Source organism: Oncorhynchus mykiss, chromosome 18 (assembly GCF_013265735.2).
Source record: "Oncorhynchus mykiss isolate Arlee chromosome 18, USDA_OmykA_1.1, whole genome shotgun sequence".
Lineage (NCBI taxonomy): Eukaryota > Metazoa > Chordata > Actinopteri > Salmoniformes > Salmonidae > Oncorhynchus > Oncorhynchus mykiss.
In genome coordinates this window covers 21,089,139-21,109,030 of record NC_048582.1, presented here as the reverse complement: position 1 = coordinate 21,109,030, position 19,892 = coordinate 21,089,139, and the positions used below count along the sequence as shown (strand labels likewise).

Sequence of the window (19,892 nt, the reverse complement as noted above, 5' to 3'; positions counted from 1 at the left end):
TGCTTTTCGATTTCCTTGAAAAGTGTTGCTACATGCCCACGTTTCATATTGATTACAGGCTTCATGGTTGAATGGTTGCTTTATTTATTCATGCAAAGTACAGCCGCTCTGTTTTATGATGATGATGATGATGATGTTGATCATTGAACTGATCATTTGAATCTTTTATTATCATAGTCTTCTCCTCTTTTTAAATCCCTCCCACAACTTTTCCTTCCTGCAAAAACAATGAGCGTATTTGCACTGAGACAACAGGGTTCCCACATCAATACCCTTTCCCTTTCCCTTCCGTACATCAACTGTTTTTGAGGAACAGTCTCCCCCTTCTGCTCCCTGCTAGTCTATGACATCAGATCTCTAGTGGAATGGCATTTTTCATACACTCCCTCTCCTCCTCCTCTTCCTATAAATCCTCTTACTATACACACACACACACGCACACACACACACACACACACACACACACACACACACACACACACACACACACACACACACACACACACACACACACACACACACACACACACACACACACAGACAGTGGTGGATTTGTTTTGGCTCTGATGAGGAGGATTAGGAGATGAAGGCCTCAGCTCTGAATCCGCCACAGCAGTTTGATTTAGAGTTTAGACCAAAAGCCTCTTCAACACAATGAGACACACGCTGAGACACAAGCATGTCCACCGACTGCATGGCTGGCTCTCTGAAACCCAACCCCATGATGGGATAATGGGGGGTGATATTGTCCCACTGATGGCTTAAGGATGATATTTTTTGAGGGCTATTTAAGTATCAGCTGATTTAAAATCCACGCTAAATTGTTTTCACTGGGGTTTTGTGTCCGTAAAGAAAGGCTACTGATAAAAACATGTTTTCTGATCTTGTCTTTATTGTTATGTTGCCTTAACACGTTGTACAGCAGACATCAATGCAGCGTGGAGGCTGGAAGGCTAAAGTGTGACCGAACACACTGTGACACAACAATCTGTGGGTGTTTGTCACCTACTGTGTGTTCCTGACATTGATGTCCTCCCTGTTCCATCGTGCCCTGGCTTGGCGTTGTCGTTGCACTGTCACAACAATGTTATTTCTACCTCGCGGTTTCAAAGTCAACTGGAGAGTGTTATTCTCGAGGCAAATCTTTTGTATGTGAAACAAAAATCAACAGATGGTGTCTATTGTATGTTCTGTATGATTTGGCCCTGTGAAGGGTTGAGAGTGGCAATGATATGTTTTGACTCTAGGCACACTCTATGCAAAAGCTTGTCCAAGCGAGGATGCCAATTTTAGTGCTGTTGATACAAAACCAATTTCACGGATCTCTAGCATTAGTTTGAAGCCCGTTGTGCTTTGACGTCTCGATTGCGTCATTCATTTCATTTACAGTGAGCCGTCCGACGGTCGTCTCGGGGGTTCTCTAACCGTCTCATGCCTTCACACTCTTGACACAATTTCGTGGCAGGACTTGGCTACAGCGGCTATGTAATGACCGTAGCAGCCAATTATGTAGATATCCAACTCGAAGGACCATGAAAAAAGAATGTCCCTTAGTCCAGTAGTGGGTAGGCAGCGAGAAAGGTGCTGCTCAGAGCAACATCACAAATTAATAAGACATCCATACGGTTATCCTTATACCTCATTTTGCTCTGCTTCAGCCACAAGACCAAATCATCGGGCTGGCCTCCCCCCTCTGGATCCTGGGGCACCCTGCCGGGAACCCCCTATGGCTGGGATATGGGCTCTTCCAGGGACGGCCGAGACTACTTCAACAAGTAAGTACCATCCTTCCCCAGGGGGGTGTACAACAACAGTGTCCAGGCCCAACCCCCAGTGTCCAGGCAAATCATTCTGCTTCTAGGCCGAGTTCAAGTCCACCTATAATGCGCAAACATTCTCAAACATTCTCATCACTTGTTTGCGCATTATAACACGTGACACACTGTTGCGCAGTGAGTGTGCCTTACAATATAATTAGTGAGTGTGATCACATACATTGTTTGATTAATAGTCCTGACATATACTTTAAATGATCCTCAAATCAAATTTCCCCCAACATGCTTCACAGGGCGTGACAAAGTGTGATTACTCAAAACGTCAGCTATGACAGGTGCTAGTGAGCGCGTACGCTGTAATGGAGGTTCCTAAGTATTATGAGCACTAGTATGGTGTTTTTAAAGGTCAGTCGTTCCAATTTTGTCTGGAAATTCCAGACACGTCATGTTCTCCCGTGTCCTGTATCAACAGTATGCCAATGGAATACTGATTCCCCCCCCCCCCCCCCCCCCCCCCACCTCCATCCCCTCATCCCTGTCTGACGTAGACTGCCTCAGTGTCTTGAATTCTTTCGGAATACTGATTTCCTTTGCTACTTCTGTGGACGCATAAAACACACCTTTTCTCCCCTGAGTGACGCAGGAGTTCTGAACAAGGAAAGGGTGCTGTCTCCTATCTCTAGACGTGTCACTAGCACGGAGGCTTCTTTGATCCCAGTGAGGATGGGGTGACGTTCACAGAGATGACACCGTAGTGCAGATAAGGTAGCGTGACAATTGGATTTCTAGGCGCGAGAAATAAATGGATGAGGACAGGTAAACAGAAGAGATTGTTCTCCTAACCTAACCTAGCATAACGCACCGTTACAGGTTTAGTGAATGTTGCTGTTCTCCTTCATGGCAAAGGGGAATGTACGTACTTGCCTGCCTACGTGTGTGTGCGAGCTGCACCATCTGAGATGTGAGACAGGTATTAGGAGGATAATATATGGCTGGTCTCAGAGCAATATATCTGGCTTTGTGGCGATATATTTCTCTGATTGGCCAGAGTATAATAGACGGGTCTTCCTATTGGGCATAAAGGACTGAGTGGATTTCAAATACATCACCCACTCTGTGCACTTGGGATAAGGATAATACACAGAACCCTCTGAATCCTCAATCCCAGACAGTCCACACTATTGATATTATCCTTCCATATCCATGGAGTATGAGACATTCCAGTGTTTACTGTGTCCTTGGTATACCCATGTATGGATTACCTGGTCAGAACCATTTGGAATAGGTAAAGAGAGGGCAGAAACCAATGAACATGGAGGATGTGGACTGTGGGTATGGTGCAGTGGGTACATCAGAAGCACAAATGTAGGATGTGTGTGTGTGTGTGTGTGTGTCAGTTGGTTTAGGAGTGTTATTTAGCACAGTGTAAATTAGATGTGCGAGTTATCTACGTGGGAAGTGTCTATTTGTAGAATGTTGACCCCACCCTGATACAGGGTGCCAGACTGCTGATTGGTTTTATGAATCAGGTCGTAATTGTAAATAAGAGTGTGTTCTTAATTGACTTACCTGTGTAAATAAAGGTCAAATAAAAAATAATAATTACTAGAGATAATAACAGAATCATTCTGGGGCCCAATTCCAAACTGATCCCACGGCTCTCTCGCTGGTTTCTGTCAATTGTGGGACTGGAGCCATTTTTTTTAGGCAGGGAACAAAAGAGTTCGGTGTGAGGCCTACCCAATAGTAAGGAAAACACTGTTCTAGTCAAGACAGTCCTATGTCCTTAGTCTCCTGTTGGATCAGTTAGGACTGAGAGGCTGCTCTTTTGAGTCTGTCTCTGATGATGCGTTGCCTATTCCTGTTTCCTCTCAGCCACGTGTCCCAGAGCAGCTCCCTGGAGGAGGTGCACCGTCTGGATGGGGTGCAGCAGGTGCCCCCTGCCCCCCGGCTGGTGGAGATGAGACGGGACCCCGTCCTGGGGTTCGGCTTCGTGGCCGGGAGCGAAAAACCGGTGGTGGTCCGCTCCGTCACGCCTGGTATGCATCAATGTCCCACCAAGTGCCTACGTCTCCCATGACCCCTCCTGGTATATCCCTCCGCCTACATCTCCCATGATAATCACTGACCGAACTCGCCTGAAGAGCTGGAATTTAAAGCTACATCAATATACATGACACTCATGTCAGAACAGGGCCGTAGCTGTTTCATGGGATTATGTCCAGACATGTCCCTACATGAAGTTCAGAAATCTACTGAACATGATATTGGCACAAAGTGTTCAAAGACATTTTAGTGAAGGCAAATAACATTGTGGTGTATGTGTCACGAATACCTTTACATACTTGGGTTAATTCTGTCTTTCCCACCGACCTTTCAAGGGTCAGTAACACTTCCTTGTCTGTATTTTGGTTAATAAGAGCAGTTCACACGTTTGCAGTATGACATTGATGCCATAGGGCTTTTCGCGCTTAGCACTTGTTAGCGGTGGTTCTCGGCCCCAAGATCGTCACATCTCTATCAGCCTAGGGGGTATATCAATAATCACTGTTTGATCAACAATACAATTCAATAACCACTAGTGTCATGGTCGGGTATTATTTTAAGGAATATGAGGGTCGTGTTCATTTTAATGAGACTTTCGGCCCTGGTGTGATGTTGCCTATCTGCCTGACTAAATAAATGCATGAGGCAGCCACGGCCATGGATTGTGTCTTGCCTATAGCAGCCTCTAAGCAATTATGAATTCTTGACATAACAATTACCTCTTGAACTGAATCTCCACTCTGCTGTATATGAGCTCACTGAAACAGAGTGCTGTAGTGGTGGCTTTTCACTGTTAATTAGTGTGACAATTACAATGGCACAATGCAATTGGACATGCAGTGACAACAATCAAATAATTTTTTGTTCCCATATTACAATTTTAGTTAAATAAAGTGATTATTAGTCGGTGAGAAACACCAATCGCTGATGGGTTACATGAAGGATGTTGGACAATCGATCATTTAGGTATTCCATGTTGTTTTCATTTCATCCCAATAATCTACTGAAAGAATATGACACATTAAACATTATGAGCGTTGCTCATCCGGTGCTTAGTGTGACTACAGACCGAGACCACAAAACAGTTGGCATTCTATGACTAGGTGAGGCTTAGGGACTCTCTCTCAGCTCCTCTCTATTCTATTCAGATGTTTGGAGAGTTTCTGAAGCCCCCTACGCTCTCTCCCCACGTCTCCTCTCCTCAGCCAGTGTCATCCGTCAATCCGTTTATTCAGCGCTCCACTATCATGGGAAACAGGCTTTCCTGTGGCATGTGGAAAATAATTAGCGCTTTCCGGATCGGTGCAGGCATCGGGAACAACGGCCCAACGGCCCATCTTCATCTGTCTTGTGCCTCTACAACACAAGGAGAGAGATTCAATTGCCAGCGCCTGGCTGAGAAGCTCATAATCTCCACAGGAGAGATTGGGACACCGAGACTGTGTGTCACACCTGGGAATTGATGGAACAGGAGCTTTTGAGAAAAAAAGTCATGAGTTTTCTTTGGTGTTAGCAGGCAGCGCTGGTGTTTGAAAGCAGATTTGAACCCGAGAAAACGTGAACATGGAGTCGAAACGTCTCAGTGTATCGGCACTGTTTACGACAAATGTATGGACAGATCGCTGACAATCTGTGTGTGTTTGTGTGTCTGTGCATTCATGTGCATGTGTGCGTTTTGTGTATGTGTGTGTGTGTGTATGTTTGCAGGAGGTCCCTCGGAGGGAAAGCTGATCCCAGGAGATGAGATCATCATGATCAACGACGAGGCAGTCAGCTCAGCGCCCAGGGAACGAGTCATCGACCTCGTCAGGTAACCCTGTCTGACTTATTGTCTCTGTTTATCTAGGGTATTCAGCATGGGTAACTATGTCCAGTTGTGCCAACAGCTATCATCTCCCATGGCCCTTCAGGCACCAGACTTTTCAGGCACTTTTTGCTTTGAGAAAAGAATTTCATGACCAACTATTTCTGTCACCTTAACAAAGTCAAGACGTTACAAAATATTTGGTGAGTTGATGGCTGTAATTTTCACGACACATCCAGGCCTATCCAGTTTTTGTTTTGTGATTAGGCTCTCAGAAATGTGTCTTGTGTAGAGCGTAAACACAGATGCCAGTTGTTGTATTTCTGAGGGATGACCAGACTTTCTCAAAAGGCTTTCGGTCGTTTATGTGTTCAACTCTGAAAAGTGAACGTTGCATTTTAGTGACTGCATTACTTGATTGGGCATCTCTCACGTATTCCTATCCAATTATTACTGAACAAATCTGCCAAAGGCTTGGGTAATTGTATTTACATTATATAATTATATTTACAATTATGTAGCAGACATATGACATTTCTTATGAAAAAGATAAATGTCAGTCTGAAGTGAGGCTGTGTTCTTGCCTGTTTGTTTGTGGAGACGTGAATATTTTTAATAACATCTCACACCCCCAGATACCAGAATATGGTGTGTGTGGGTGTGTGTCAGCTCACGTGCGTGTGCGTGCGTGTGTCTGTGCCTCTGTGCGCCTGCGTGTCCCTTAGTTCATTACATTGGATTGGAAATCATTGGTTTCCTGTTGACGTTGACATTAAATTGAAGTCATTCACTGTAACTATCAGTCAATTAGATGTGCTTTTCTCCCTCCAGAAACTGTAAGGAGTCCATAATGTTGACTGTTGTCCAGCCGTACCCTGTGAGTATCTTTATTTTTTAGAACTGTTGGTTATAACAACAGGATGTAACATTGCTGCACACCCGACACGGGGATTGGTTTCATCCTGACCTCCATACTCAATCTCTCTGTTCTCAGTCGCCCAAATCAGCGTTCATCAGTGCAGCCAAAAAAGCCAAGCTCAAGTCCAATCCAGTCAAAGTGCGCTTCGCAGAAGAGGTCATCATTAACGGTCAGGTTCCGGTAAGTTCTCCTCCTGTCACATGGTTGACCGTTGAATTTGTCCATTTGACCTTTGACCACCAATTGAACTGTCAAAAGTGATTTGTGTATATTTGGTTCACATTAATTATATCTACTTTGTTTTTTTTTTTGTACAAGTAAGACTCTGTTCTAATATCCACACCAGCATATCACTTCAAATGAAACAATGTATTGGGGATGCATTCTAAATGGTGTGCTAGTATGGATATTGGTATTCAGACCTCTTGACTTTTTCCACATTTTGTTACGTTACAGCCTAATTGTAAAATGGATTAAAGAAAACATTTTCCTCATCAATCTAAACCCAATACTCCATACAATGCGAAAATATGTTTTTAGAATTTTTTGCACATTTATTAAACATAAAAAACAGAAATACCTTATTTACATAAGTATTCAGACCCTTTGCTATGAGACTCGAAATTGAGCCCAGGTGCATCCTGGTTCCATTGATCATCCTTGAGATGGTTCTGCAACTTGATTGAAGTCCACCTGTGGTAAATACAATTGACTGGACATGATTTGGAAAGGCACACACCTATATAAGGTCCCATAGTTGACAGTGCATGTCAGAACAAAAAGCCACGAGGTCGAAGGAATTGTCCATAGAGCTCTGAGACAGGATTATGTCGAGGAACAGATCTGGGAAAGGGTACCAAAACATTTCTGCAGCATTGAAGATCCCCAAGAACACAGTGGCCTCCATCATTCATAAATGGAAGAAGTTTGGAACTACCAGCGCTCTTCCTAGAGCTGGCTGCCCAGCCAAACTGAGCAATCGGGGGAGAAGGGCCTTGGTCAGGGAGGTGACCAAAAACGCGATGGTCACTGACAGAGCTTCAGATTTCCTCTGTGGAGATGAGGGAACCTTCCAGAAGGACAACTATGTCTGCAGCCCTCCACCAATCAGGCCTTTATGGTAGAGTGGCCAGACAGAAGCCACTCCTCAGTAAAAAGCACATGACAGCCTAGTTGGAGTTTGCCAAAAGGCACCTAAAGAGTCTCAGACCATGAGAAACAAGATTCTCTGGTCTGATGAAACCAAGATTGAATTCTTTGGCCTGAATGCCAAGCGTCACGTCTAGAGGAAACCTGGCACCATCTCTGCGGTGAAGTATTGTAACGAGTGCGCTGAGAGTTGGGAAGCAAGTTCAGGGAGTGAGTGTTTTAATAAATAAAAGAAACAATGAACACACACAACACATCGACATGAAAACAGAGTCAATAACACCTGAGGAAAGAACCAAGGGGAGTGACAGATATAGGGAAGATAATGAAGGAGGTGATGGAGTCCAGGTGAGTGTCATGAGGTGCAGGTGCACGAGACGATGGTGCCAGGTGTGCGGGATAATCAGCAGCCTGATGACCTAGAGGCCGGAGAGGGAGTATACGTGACAAGTATGCTGGTTAGCATCATGCTGTGAGGATTTTTTTCAGTGGCAGGGACTAGGAAACTAGTCAGGATCAAGGGAAAGATAAATGGAGCAAAGTACAGAGAGATCCTTGATGAAAACAAGCTCCAGAGCACTCAGGACCTCAGACTGGGGCTAAGGTTCACCTTCCAACAGAACAACAACTCTAAGAACACAGCTAAGACAACGCAGGAGTGGCTTCGGGACAAGTCTCGGAATATCCTTGAGTGTGCCCAGCCAGAGCCCGGAATTGAGCCCGATCTAACATTTCTGGAGAGAACTGAAAATAGCTGTCCAGCGACGCTCCCCATTCAACCTGACAGAGCTTGAGAGGTTCTGCAGAGAAGAATGGGAGAAACTCTCCAATACAGGTGTGCCAAGACTGTAGCATCATACCCAATAAGACTTGAGGCTGTAATAGCTGCCAAAGGTGCTTCAACAAAGTACAGAGTAAAGGGTCTGAATACTTATGTAAATGTGATATTTCCGTTTTAAATTTTAATACATTTGCTAACATTTCTTTGCTTTGTCATTATGGGGTATTGTGTGTAGCTGGATGAGGGTGAAAAAAACAATTGAATCAATTTTAGAATAAGTCTGTAACAAAATGTGGAAGAAGTCAAAGGGTCTGAATAGTTTTTGTGTTGGTATACACTTGTTTATCTGAGTACATCCAGACAGGTCAACAGTGCTATCAAGAAATATAAGGTCATTCATTTATACTGGAGGTTTTTTATGTCCTGCTTCCACCTAGAACGCAGCGAAGGACAACTCTGTCCTCTTCATGTGGACTACTGTATGCCTTGTGTATCATTCTTCTGTGTCTCCTTTCCACCTAGAACACAGCAAAGGACAACTCTGTCCTCTTCATGTAGGCTACTGTATGCCTTGTGTATCATTCTTCTGTGTCTCCTTTCCACCCAGGACACAGTGAAGGACAACTCTGTCCTCTTCATGTAGGCTACTGTATGCCTTGTGTATCATTCTTCTGTGTCTCCTTTCCACCCAGGACACAGTGAAGGACAACTCTGTCCTCTTCATGTAGGCTAATGTATGCCTTGTGTATCATTCTTCTGTGTCTCCTTTCCACCTAGAACACAGTGAAGGACAACTGTCCTCTTCATGTAGGCTACTGTATGCCTTGTGTATCATTCTTCTGTGTCTCCTTTCCACCCAGAACACAGCGTAGGACAACTCTTCCTCTTCATGTAGGCTACTGTATGCCTTGTGTATCATTCTTCTGTGTCTCCTTTCCACCTAGAACACAGTGAAGGACAACTCTGTCCTCTTCATGTAGGCTACTGTATGCCTTGTGTATCATTCTTCTGTGTCTCCTTTCCACCCAGAACACAGTGAAGGACAACTCTCTCCTCTTCATGTAGGCTACTGTATGCCTTGTGTATCATTCTTCTGTGTCTCCTTTCCACCCAGAACACAGTGAAGGACAACTCTCTCCTCTTCATGCAGAAGGTTCTGAAGGTGTACCTGGAGAACGGGCAGACCAAGTCGTTTCGGTTCGACTGCAGCACATCCATCAAGGTGTGCGTGACACAGAAGGGGGGGGGGGGGGGGGGTTAGAGTGGCCCTGTTTCCATAATTACTGTGGCTAAATGGGAGGAAATTAATGGAATATGGCGTGGGGACTCAACCTTGACTTGAAATGCAACTGCATTCTATCCATCTCAGCTACACGGTGGCAGAAAACGAGGATACAAATAAAAGATAGTCTTGTTTATTTGTTTTATCATTTGGTATTATGACATTGAAATGTACCTTTGTTTATGGTGTGATAGGATGTTATCATGACCCTACAAGAGAAGCTGTCCATCAAGTGCATTGAGCACTTCTCCCTGATGCTGGAGCAGCGGACGGAGGGATCGGGCAGCAAGCTGCTACTCTTGCATGAGCAGGAGATGCTAACTCGGGTAGGAATTACTGTGGGCATGCTAACGCGAAGTCATTGGTTTGACCTTTACTTATCCAGGAAGTCCCATTGAGGTCAAGCGACCGCTTATGTAAAGTATACCTGGGCAATTCATGACAGAGATCAATCAATCAATTTATAAAGTCCTTTAATAATTAGAAAAAGAGTGGAAGAAAGAGAATCCTAAATGTAAATGAACTTAGACACCCCTTGGCCATATCAGGAGGATAGGTCTCAGTATGGAGCTCTCTAGCTACAGGTCCAGGTTATCAACATCCCAGAGAGAATGAAAGTCAATCATATGTTGCTAGCCCAGAGTCCCCCTAGTGATCCCATTCTGCTTCCTTAAAGTACTCCCACCTCGACCTCTTCACTTAGTATCCTATAGATAAGAGGCAATTCTATTCCAGCACGACACCACAATCACACTCCAAGCTTCTAGCTGAGACAAAGTACACATCCCGAATGGCACCCTATTCCCGTTATACTTTTGACCAGGGCCCATAGAGCATCCCATAGAGCGCTGGTCAAAAATGGTGACCTAGGGAATAGGGTGCCATTTGGGACGTACACAAACACTTCCTGCTCAGTATTCATAGAGCGACTCAAGAACACAGCATGATTTATCAAGTCTGGCACAAGCAGGGCGCCTCTGCTTTCAATGTTTTAATGAAAGTGTACTGCGATCATAGTGAGGATATTATAATATGCATCACCCTCATCCCGCACAGACAGCCCTGTGATGATAATCAATAATGGAAATAACCGATGAATAACAAATGATGATTCTTTTCAAGGATGAAAAGAGTTATGTAATAGGTTTTGTTATGGTTTTGGTAAGGGGCTGAAATCTGTAAACTCAATGCTCAAGATGGTACATTCTTTGGGGGAATAAAGGTGCTATCTAGAACTTAAAAGGGCTCTTCAGGCCATCCCCATACGATAACCCTTTGAAGAACCCTTTTGGGTTCCATGTAGAACCCTTTGGCTCCTACATGGACCCCAAAAAGGTTCTACCTGGAACCAAAAAGGGTTTTCCTATGGGGCCAGACGAAGCACCCTTTTGGAACCCTTTTTTCTAAGAGTGTACCTGTGAAGGAAATAGGGAATGAGGGCAATCTACTGACCCTTGTAGCACTTACAATATATCTCCCTCTGCGTGTCTTAATGAATTCCTGTCCCTTGACAGAGGCCAAGAACCTGTCCAATGGATGTAAATTTGCCTGACTTGTATTTGCAACAATGACTCACCCTGTCCTTAGCACAGACCTTACCATCCCATTATGTCCTTAGGAATGAATTTACCTGACCAATTTATGAAGTTTGACATCATACCTAGCACCTTGAGGGACCTTGCATTTGATGTTTTCCTGTTTTGATGTGTCACATCAGTATACATTTACAGCGCAGTAAAACATTTGATTATTTTCTCTTTCACACTTTCCCCCCTCCTTTTCTCACATTCTCTCGTCCTCTTTTTCGTTTCAGGTGACACAGAGGCCGGGGTCCGATAAGATGAAATGTTTCTTCAGAATCAGCTTCGTCCCCAAGGACCCGGTGGATCTGCTCAGACGGGATGCCGTGGCATTTGAATACCTCTACGTTCAGGTGAGAGCACCACAGGAGACCTGGCCCAATCATAGTGGAGCATAACACAAGACCGCATTCCTGTGTTCTCAGGTAAACTTGTCTAACAAGCATTGAGACCAAAGCATGTCAATAATGGCCTTTTGATCAATGCATATCAAGTTCAAGGTTCCCATCCAAAATTGGTTGGTTGTCCAAGGTTTTACGCTCATTCAGAACTTCAGAATATTTGCTGTACACTTGGGATTGACTATTCAAAGCAATATTGCTTCTATGTCAATGACAACAATGTCGGTTTCTAGCTTGGCCTTCCTCTACTTGTAAATAGAACAAAATGTGTCTATTTTGAATGGCTTTGAGTCGTCCACTGGTTCTAACTGTCCCTCCTGGTCTTCCGTAGAGCTGTAACGATGTGGTTCTGGAGCGCTTTGGCTCGGAGCTGAAGTACGACGCCGCGCTACGATTGGCCGCTCTGCAGATGTACGTCCTCACTATGACGACCAGACAGCTGCAGAAGGTCTCACTCAAATACATCCAGTAAGTGTGGTTGTTTTACACTCAAACATGGGCGACGGAGCTGCTCAAAAGGAGTCTTTGTACAGGTGCATAATAATAATTGATTAAAAGGTGAACACTAATTTGCATTATTTCCACGCCCTTGAATATCAAATGCCTTCTTAATTTCCAGGAAGGAGTGGGGTCTGGCCCTTTTCATCCCACCAGCAGTGATGACCAGCATGAAGGAAAAGAACATCAAGAAAGCACTGACGCACATCCTCAAAACCAATCAGAACCTAGTGCCTCCGGGAAAAAAGGTACGGTACGGATTGCATCGTTGCCTCTCTCTCTGTCTCTCTCTCTCTCTCTCTCTCTCTCTCTCTCTCTCTCTTTCTCTCTCTCTCTCTCTCACTGTCTCTGTCTCTCTCTCTCTCTCTCTCTCACTGTCTCTGTCTCTCTCTCTCTCTCTCTCTCTTTCTCTCTCTCTCTCTCTCTCTCTCACTGTCTCTGTCTCTGTCTCTCTCACGGTCTCTCTCTCACTGTCTCTGTCTCTCTCTCTCTCGCTCTCTCTCGCTCTCTCTTGTGCTTAGCAGAGCTGCCCTCTAGAGGAGTGTAGCTGTCTGTTTGCTTTCTTTTTTTTGCTTTTAGTGTATTTTTGTTAACCTCGAGATCTTTTCCTCTGTCTTTTTTTCCTGCAGTTGACTGCATTGCAGGCTAAAGTGCACTACTTGAAGTATCTCAGTGAGCTGAGGTTGTATGGAGGGAAAGTGTTCAAATCCATACTTTTGGTAAGACCACTAGTTGTAGCTTTCTCTATTTCAGCCATTGGTCAAATAGAAAACCAATCTGTATCCACATAGATATTGTTCCAAATCCATATCCTGCCTTCTCTCTTTTACACACTCACTCACTCGCACAAATACACATACACACCCCTATTCAACTCCAACACACACACACACACACACACACACACACACACATACACACCCCTCTTCAACCCCAACACACACACACACCCTCACCCCCAACACACACCCTCACAGCAAGGGGAGAAGCAGACAGAGGTGACCTTGCTAGTGGGGCCCAGGTACGGCATCAGTCATGTGATCAACGCCAAGACCAACCTGATGGCCCTGCTGGCAGACTTCAGCCACGTGAACCGCATCGAGATCCTCACAGAGGATGATATCAACGTCCGCGTGGAGCTACACGTCATGGATGTCAGGGTAAGGAGTGGGGCCTGACGTGTCGAGTTGACACTGTTAAGTGGGTGGCTTGAGACTTGGGCGGCAGGTAGACTAGCAATTAATAGCATTGGACCAGTAACCGAAAGGTCGCTCGTTCGAATCCCGAACCGGCAAGGTGGTCAAATCTGCCGTTCTGCCCTTGAGCAAGGCAGTTAACCCCCAACAACAACTGGGGACCGATGACGTCGAGAGGAGTTGGTTTAAATGTGGAAGAAACATTTCGATTGAATGCATTCAGTTGCGCAACTGACAAGGTATCCCCTTTCCCTAAAAATCTACAGATTTATCTACAGGCATCGTGCCCTGGTCAATATTAGCAGGCTAATAAGTAGAAAAAACAGTTTGTACATAAATACTATTCTTGCAAGACCATATCCTTGTGTTCTGTAATGTTTTAATTTTTATGTTTGATCTGTAGCCCATCACGTTGATAATGGAGTCTAGTGATGCCATGAACCTGGCGTGTCTGACAGCAGGGTACTATCGACTCCTAGTGGACTCTAGGAGATCTATCTTCAACATGGCCCACTGCAACAGCATCGCTGAAGAAATGGGTTGGTCAACCTAGTACTATGCGGTGTGTGTGTGTGTGTGTGTGTGTGTGTGTGTGTGTGTGTGTGTGTGTGTGTGTGTGTGTGTGTGCGTGCTTCTGTATACATGTCTATTATATCCAGTATTTTGTCAAATTGTTGAATTGAGTTCCTCTATTAAACAACAGATCAGGACAATCTTCTGGAGTGGCGGCCGTACAGCACTTCGTTAGACAACTGTGAGGACCCCAATGCTGCTGGCCAGGACGAGCGTTACAGCAGTGACATGGACTTCTCTAACAATGGAGGGAGAGAGAACAACATCTCTCCCTACATCCCCGAGCCCCAACACCATACCCTAACCCTGCAGCAGAACGAGAGGCCGTCGGAGGGGCGGAGGAGTCCCCAGCCCCCACCTCTCCCCCCTGCCAGAAACAAACCCCAAGACTCCCCCCGGAGCGCCAAGGTCTCCTTCATCTTCGGAGACCCCCCTTTGAACACTGTTAACCCCCAGAACTTTGGCTACGAGCGCCTGATGGATGAGAGTCCCGAGGTGCCCGAGCACAGGCCCATAGCCTACTTGCACAACAACGTCAACAACCCGGGGGACTTTAGGACCCAGGTACCCGTGCCCTTCCAATTCGCCGACGGCATGCCGCATGTGGTCTACAGCAACATCGGCGAGGAGCTGGTGGAGGAACCGCTGCTCAGGGACCTTTGTTATGCAGACACCACGGACGACGCCGAGGATGAGGACGACGCCAGCTGTGAGGAAGACTCTACCGGGACGGGAGGGGGGGAGGGTGGAGGAGGCGGCACGACGGCGGCGAGCAAAGCCACGATCCTCACCCTCTCGGGCTCCAGCGATGACATCATCGACCTGACCTCACTTCCTCCCCCCGAGGGGGGCGATGATGACGATGATGATACCGACGGTGTCCTCCATTCGCTAAATCTCGCCATTGCCGCCCCGCCCCCGGGGTTCAGAGACAGTTCTGATGAGGAGAGTCCCGAGAGTCACCCTTTGGCCACTGCCGGCAACAATGACATGCCCGTGTCGCTGATCGACGCTGTCCCCACGGGGTCGCATGGTGAGGGGAGCGGCAGGGAAAGGAGGCTGGAGGATGCCATGGTAACAACCCTGCAGGCACTGGAAGCCCTGACCGTGTCCGAGGAGAGGCCACGCCCACAGCGACCACACCCACCACAGCCCAACAGTAACCCAGGTCTTTACTACCACCAACACCACTTATAGTTTATAGCTGTTGTGCATACAGTGTCATGGCCTTGCTCTAGTTTTGGTTTTTCAGTGTTCACTGTTGTGCATACAGTGTCATGGCCTTGCTCTAGTTTTGGTTTTTCAGTGTTCACTGTTGTGCATACAGTGTCATGGCCTTGCTCTAGTTTTGTTTTTTCAGTGTTCACTGTTGTGCATACAGTGTCATGGCCTTGCTCTAGTTTTGGTTTTTCAGTGTTCACTGTTGTGCTTTGTGATCAGACCAAATTAGGATTTCTTCAAACTATATGTTGAACTTTGTTAAAAGTGATATAATAGAGTTGTATTACTTTTATGTAGACAAGGTTGAAAGAAGCTCAAATTATATATTTTTTTCTCCCTGGCTCACATAGGTGTGCAAATGTCTCGAGCTTTCAGTCCTGAGTCTTCCTCTGACTCAGGCAATGAGACCAACTCCTCAGAGATGACCGAGACCATGGAGCAGGCCGCCGCCCACAAACTCTTCCACGAGAACCACAGGCGCCTCCTTATCGCCACCTCCGAAGGCTACCAGCCTCTGATGGTGGAAAAGACAGACTTCCCCATCTCGCCCAGAGTGGCCACCCAAAAGAAAGCCCACAGCCCCTCCCACCATCGAGACGGCGGGCCGCCGTCGTCCACCGCGCTCCCTAAACAGACCCTCCATCCAGATGGCATAGAGCTGGATCCAGAAACCACTGATTCTCTGACTAACCTCTCCTCCGGCTTCAGCAAGCGACCCAACTCCGTGGTTGTTGGAGGGAAACAGTTAAAAAAGTTGGCCGACACCAACGGGAAGTTCAACACGTTCAGTACCAGAGACGGCCACAGGGGGAGCCAGCTGGATGTGGAGCGTACCTCGTTCTGCGAGAGGCTGCAGAGAAGGCCGCCTCTTCCTCTACCAGAGAATTCCATCTCCATCATGGCGGAGAACCTGGCGGTGAACAGCCTGCCAAGGAGTCACCGCAGGCTGCCGCGCCCCCCTCCCCCACACCCTGAACGGACAGAGCCTGAGGAGGAACCAGGGGAGGCTGCAGTGGGGGACACTGGGGCGATGGGCGGCCAGCAGGAAGAGTACCTGGGGGGAGCGGCAGGTCCCTTCCCCTCCTCCCCTACCAAGAAGCCCCGGGATCCCCCCGGTGGACAGGGAGATGCCCCAGGGGAGCAGCGGCAGCAAGTGAGGCAAGGGGTTGCCCGGCTGTGTGAGTACCACCTAGCCAAACGGATCTCGTCCCTTCAGAGCGAGGCTCACAACTCCCTGCAGGGCTCCCAGTGCTCATCACTGGACGCGGGCTGCAGCACGGGGAGCAGCGCCTGTGGCACCCCAACGGATTCGCCCCTCTGTGCCCCCGACGGCAACCACCACCCGCTCTCCGAATCTTCCACGTCCCTCAGGGTTTTCACCTATGAGGACAAGGCTCCCCATGGCACCCCGGGCCAGATCCCTGTGGGCAGGGACCTCCACCCCCAAGCAGACCCCACACTCCTGCGGAAGATGCTGCCCAACATACACCCTCCTGGGTCAGACACCAGCAGAGAGGGTTCCCTCCGGTCGGCCAAGATGAAAGAAACCACAGGTAGTATCGCTAAAAGGAGTAACCTTCAAAATGATCTGCATGCCAAGACAGCCTGTGTAAGGGGTGCTAACCTCAAGGAGGGGAACGAGTCCTATAGGCAGCTCATTAACTACCTGACAGTGAGCCAGATGCATCAGGGAGGCAGGTTGCACAGTGCAGGCCTGGGAGGGGGAGTCAGGAAGGACACTAGGAGATATATTACCAGTAATCCCCAACTGATAGAGATGGTTAGGAGTAAAGGGAACACCATTCACCGCTATCCCTGCATGCCCCCCTCGTCCTCGTCACCCTTTCTCAGCCCGAGTCTAGTGAACCCCAATGCAGTCACCTCACGGGTTGACAAAGGCCCCCGGCCCTATCACTCCGCCACCCTGCCCGCTAAGTTGAAGAGCAATCCTGACTTGCATGCTCAGAGACCCGCTGACAGTGTTGAAGTAAGGCCCAGTGGCACAGAGAGGAGGAGCTCCTTTTCGGGCCTCGAGAGTGAGTTAGAGAGGGGCGCCATCGACCCTGAGGTCGAGCGGTTCCTGTCCCTGAGGGACAACATCCATGGTGGGGGTGGGGGCATGGTCCACAGGCCCCCCTCCAGGGCGCGGAGTGTGATGTCCCAAAGCGGTGCCAGCATCTGTGGCCCAGAGGACTGGCTCAGATCTGACTGCAGGACAAAGCATGCCATCCGACAGACTCCTAACGATTATCTCTGTTTTTCTACTGCCCCTAGTGTAGCTCGCACAGAGCAGCTGGGGACGTCACTGGGAGCGGAAGCAGGAGATCACCCATCAGCTTTCACTAAGCAGGCCAGAGCCTGTGCCACGGCTCCGCCCCCACCTCCTCCACCACCTCCTCCACCTCCCCTACCAGCCAACATGAGCACCCACAACTCCACTGTGCCAAAGCAGTCCACCGTCACATACAGACAAAACCACATCCAGTCAGTCACAGCCAGCCTCCACCACCAGTGCGAGCCCAATATGAACAGCCTCCAGAGGGGCAGGGACTCCAGTATGAACAGCCTCCACTTGGGCAGGGAACCCAGCACCAACAGCCTGCAGCGGGACAGGGAGCCCAGCATCAACAGCCTCCACTTGGGCAGGGAGCCCAGCATAAACAGCCTCCACCTGGGCAGAGAGCTCAGCACCAACAGCCTGCAGCGGGACAGGGAGCCCAGCACCAACAGCCTCCACCTGGGCAGGGAGCCCAGCATCAATAGCCTGCAGCGGGGCAGGGAGCTCAGACGGAGCACCAGTAATGTAACGGCGGGCTCCGGGAGTGTGGAGGTGCTCTTCGACAAAGGCAGAACCAAGTGCCAGCAAGGACCAGTTGACCCCAAACTACAGAGGAGACCCACGAGGAAGAGGCTGTCGAAGAGCTACTCGCAGGGCTCAGTAGCGTCCACGTGCGGGTCGGCTGGGGGCAGAGACAGCCGGAGGGCCTCAGTGATGTTCCCCCTGCAGAAGGACGCCAAGCACATGAAGGGCTCGCAGAAGATGGACTCGAGCAGCCCCTGGAGGTGCCACGGTCCCTTCAGCTACTGCTTCTTCAAGAGGAAGAGCCAGGCAGAGGAAGATGAGGTAGAGGGGGGTGAGATGGGCGAGAGGGGCGAGAGTTCCAGGCGCTGCCATGGCAGGGAAATGGAGGAAGCAGCGTCTATCTACGGCCTGGCCACGGACGCAGCAGGCGACCAGCTCTACAGCGAGGTCCTGACCAACATGAGCTTCAGCGACCGGCTGTCGCGCATTAACACGCTCAAAGACCGCATGTACGTCTTCCCCGTTGGCTTCTCGGATGTACGCCGCGACGCCAGCGAGCTCATCGCCCTAGTGCGCTCAAGCGTAGGCAGGGGGGACCGCAGCGGCCAGGTGCCACAGATCACAGCCGACCTGTCCCAATACAAGCAGCTGCTGTCCATCGAGTCTAAAGAGCTGGGGCGGGCATGTCGCAGGATGGCCCAGGCCCACGGCAGCCCAGAGGAGATGCTGCTGGCCATCACCTGCAGTTTCCAGGTGCTGTGCTGCCTGTCTGAGGCCTGCATGTGCCTGGTGAGGGGCCTGAGGGCATCAGCTGCCCAACAGCAGAGGGAGGTGGTGGCCAAGGTGGACGAGCTGGTCATGAACTACATCTGCCTGCTGCGCGCAGCCGAGGCGGCGTCCATCGGAGCGCCCAGCGACCACAGCGTCAATGCCCTGGTCCGCCACTCCAGCACCATGTCAGCCATCGCCAACGCACTCACCCGCTCCCTCAAAACGCTGCTTAGCAAGTAGTGGGACGTCCAGCCGACAGCAACGTCTTTTAGTGTTATGTACATTATACAAAGCCATACAAGACCCGGCCTTTGTAATAAGAACTGATGTTATTATAGACACCCTACTTCTTGTGTACAATTTATTGTCCATGTATATAATGTACATACAGTACATATGATACACTATATGAATATATAAATTGCTATAGACATTTTGAGAGGTCATTGGGAAGACATGTACTCTTTAATGTGATATTGACGATGCAGTTCTAGGTTGCAGTGTGGAGAGAGAGGATTGACGTACAGCACTGAACTTGCACTGCATTTAATACTCCTTATTTCTAAATGATTTTGACATGTTTTTTTTTTTTTTTTTAAACAAATACAGAGGGCATAAAACTTCACTGAAAAGACATCAAATAAGTAGGCAAGTATCTTATTAAAGAGCTTTTAAGTCGATCGGGCAGGTGTGTAATGTTTCATCATTTTTTTTACAGCCTTTCATTGTATGTGTTTTAATATGACCCTCTCTGGACTAAATGGTGTCCTTCAACATTTATGTTTCAGACTGCATTTTATTTCTCCGACCATAAACATAAAAATCCACTCAATATTTTTTTTTCAGCTTCTCTGACCCATTAAAATGTTTTACATATCCGAGGGTCATGGCGTGTCTTCACTTGCTATTTCATTTGCTCCACTAATATCTTGTAGAAGAACTCCAGTAAAATAAATGTTTCACTTGTGCACCGCCTCATTTTTCTACACCCTAGGCCTAGTAGCTTTCTCTATCTACAAAAAAAATAAATGATAACGCCATTTTGAACATGTTTCATTCTGAATTACGTCTTATTCATTTGGATATAAAACAA

The 19,892-nt window shown here is 47.8% G+C and overlaps 1 protein-coding gene across 1 annotated transcript; it reads left to right on the top strand.

The window, feature by feature from the left end:
- Window positions 1–1,506: 1,506 nt before the first annotated feature.
- On the top strand, window positions 1,507–19,678 carry LOC110495814 (FERM and PDZ domain-containing protein 4). Its single transcript, XM_036952267.1, has 15 exons — window positions 1,507–1,775; window positions 3,651–3,814; window positions 5,529–5,631; window positions 6,457–6,502; window positions 6,620–6,724; window positions 9,589–9,696; window positions 9,951–10,082; window positions 11,570–11,689; window positions 12,069–12,205; window positions 12,357–12,483; window positions 12,865–12,954; window positions 13,213–13,395; window positions 13,835–13,970; window positions 14,135–15,172; window positions 15,576–19,678. Exons 1-15 carry the CDS (start codon window positions 1,738–1,740, stop codon window positions 19,037–19,039), a joined length of 5,991 nt encoding a protein of 1,996 aa, XP_036808162.1. The 5' UTR covers window positions 1,507–1,737; the 3' UTR covers window positions 19,040–19,678.
- Window positions 19,679–19,892: the final 214 nt, after the last annotated feature.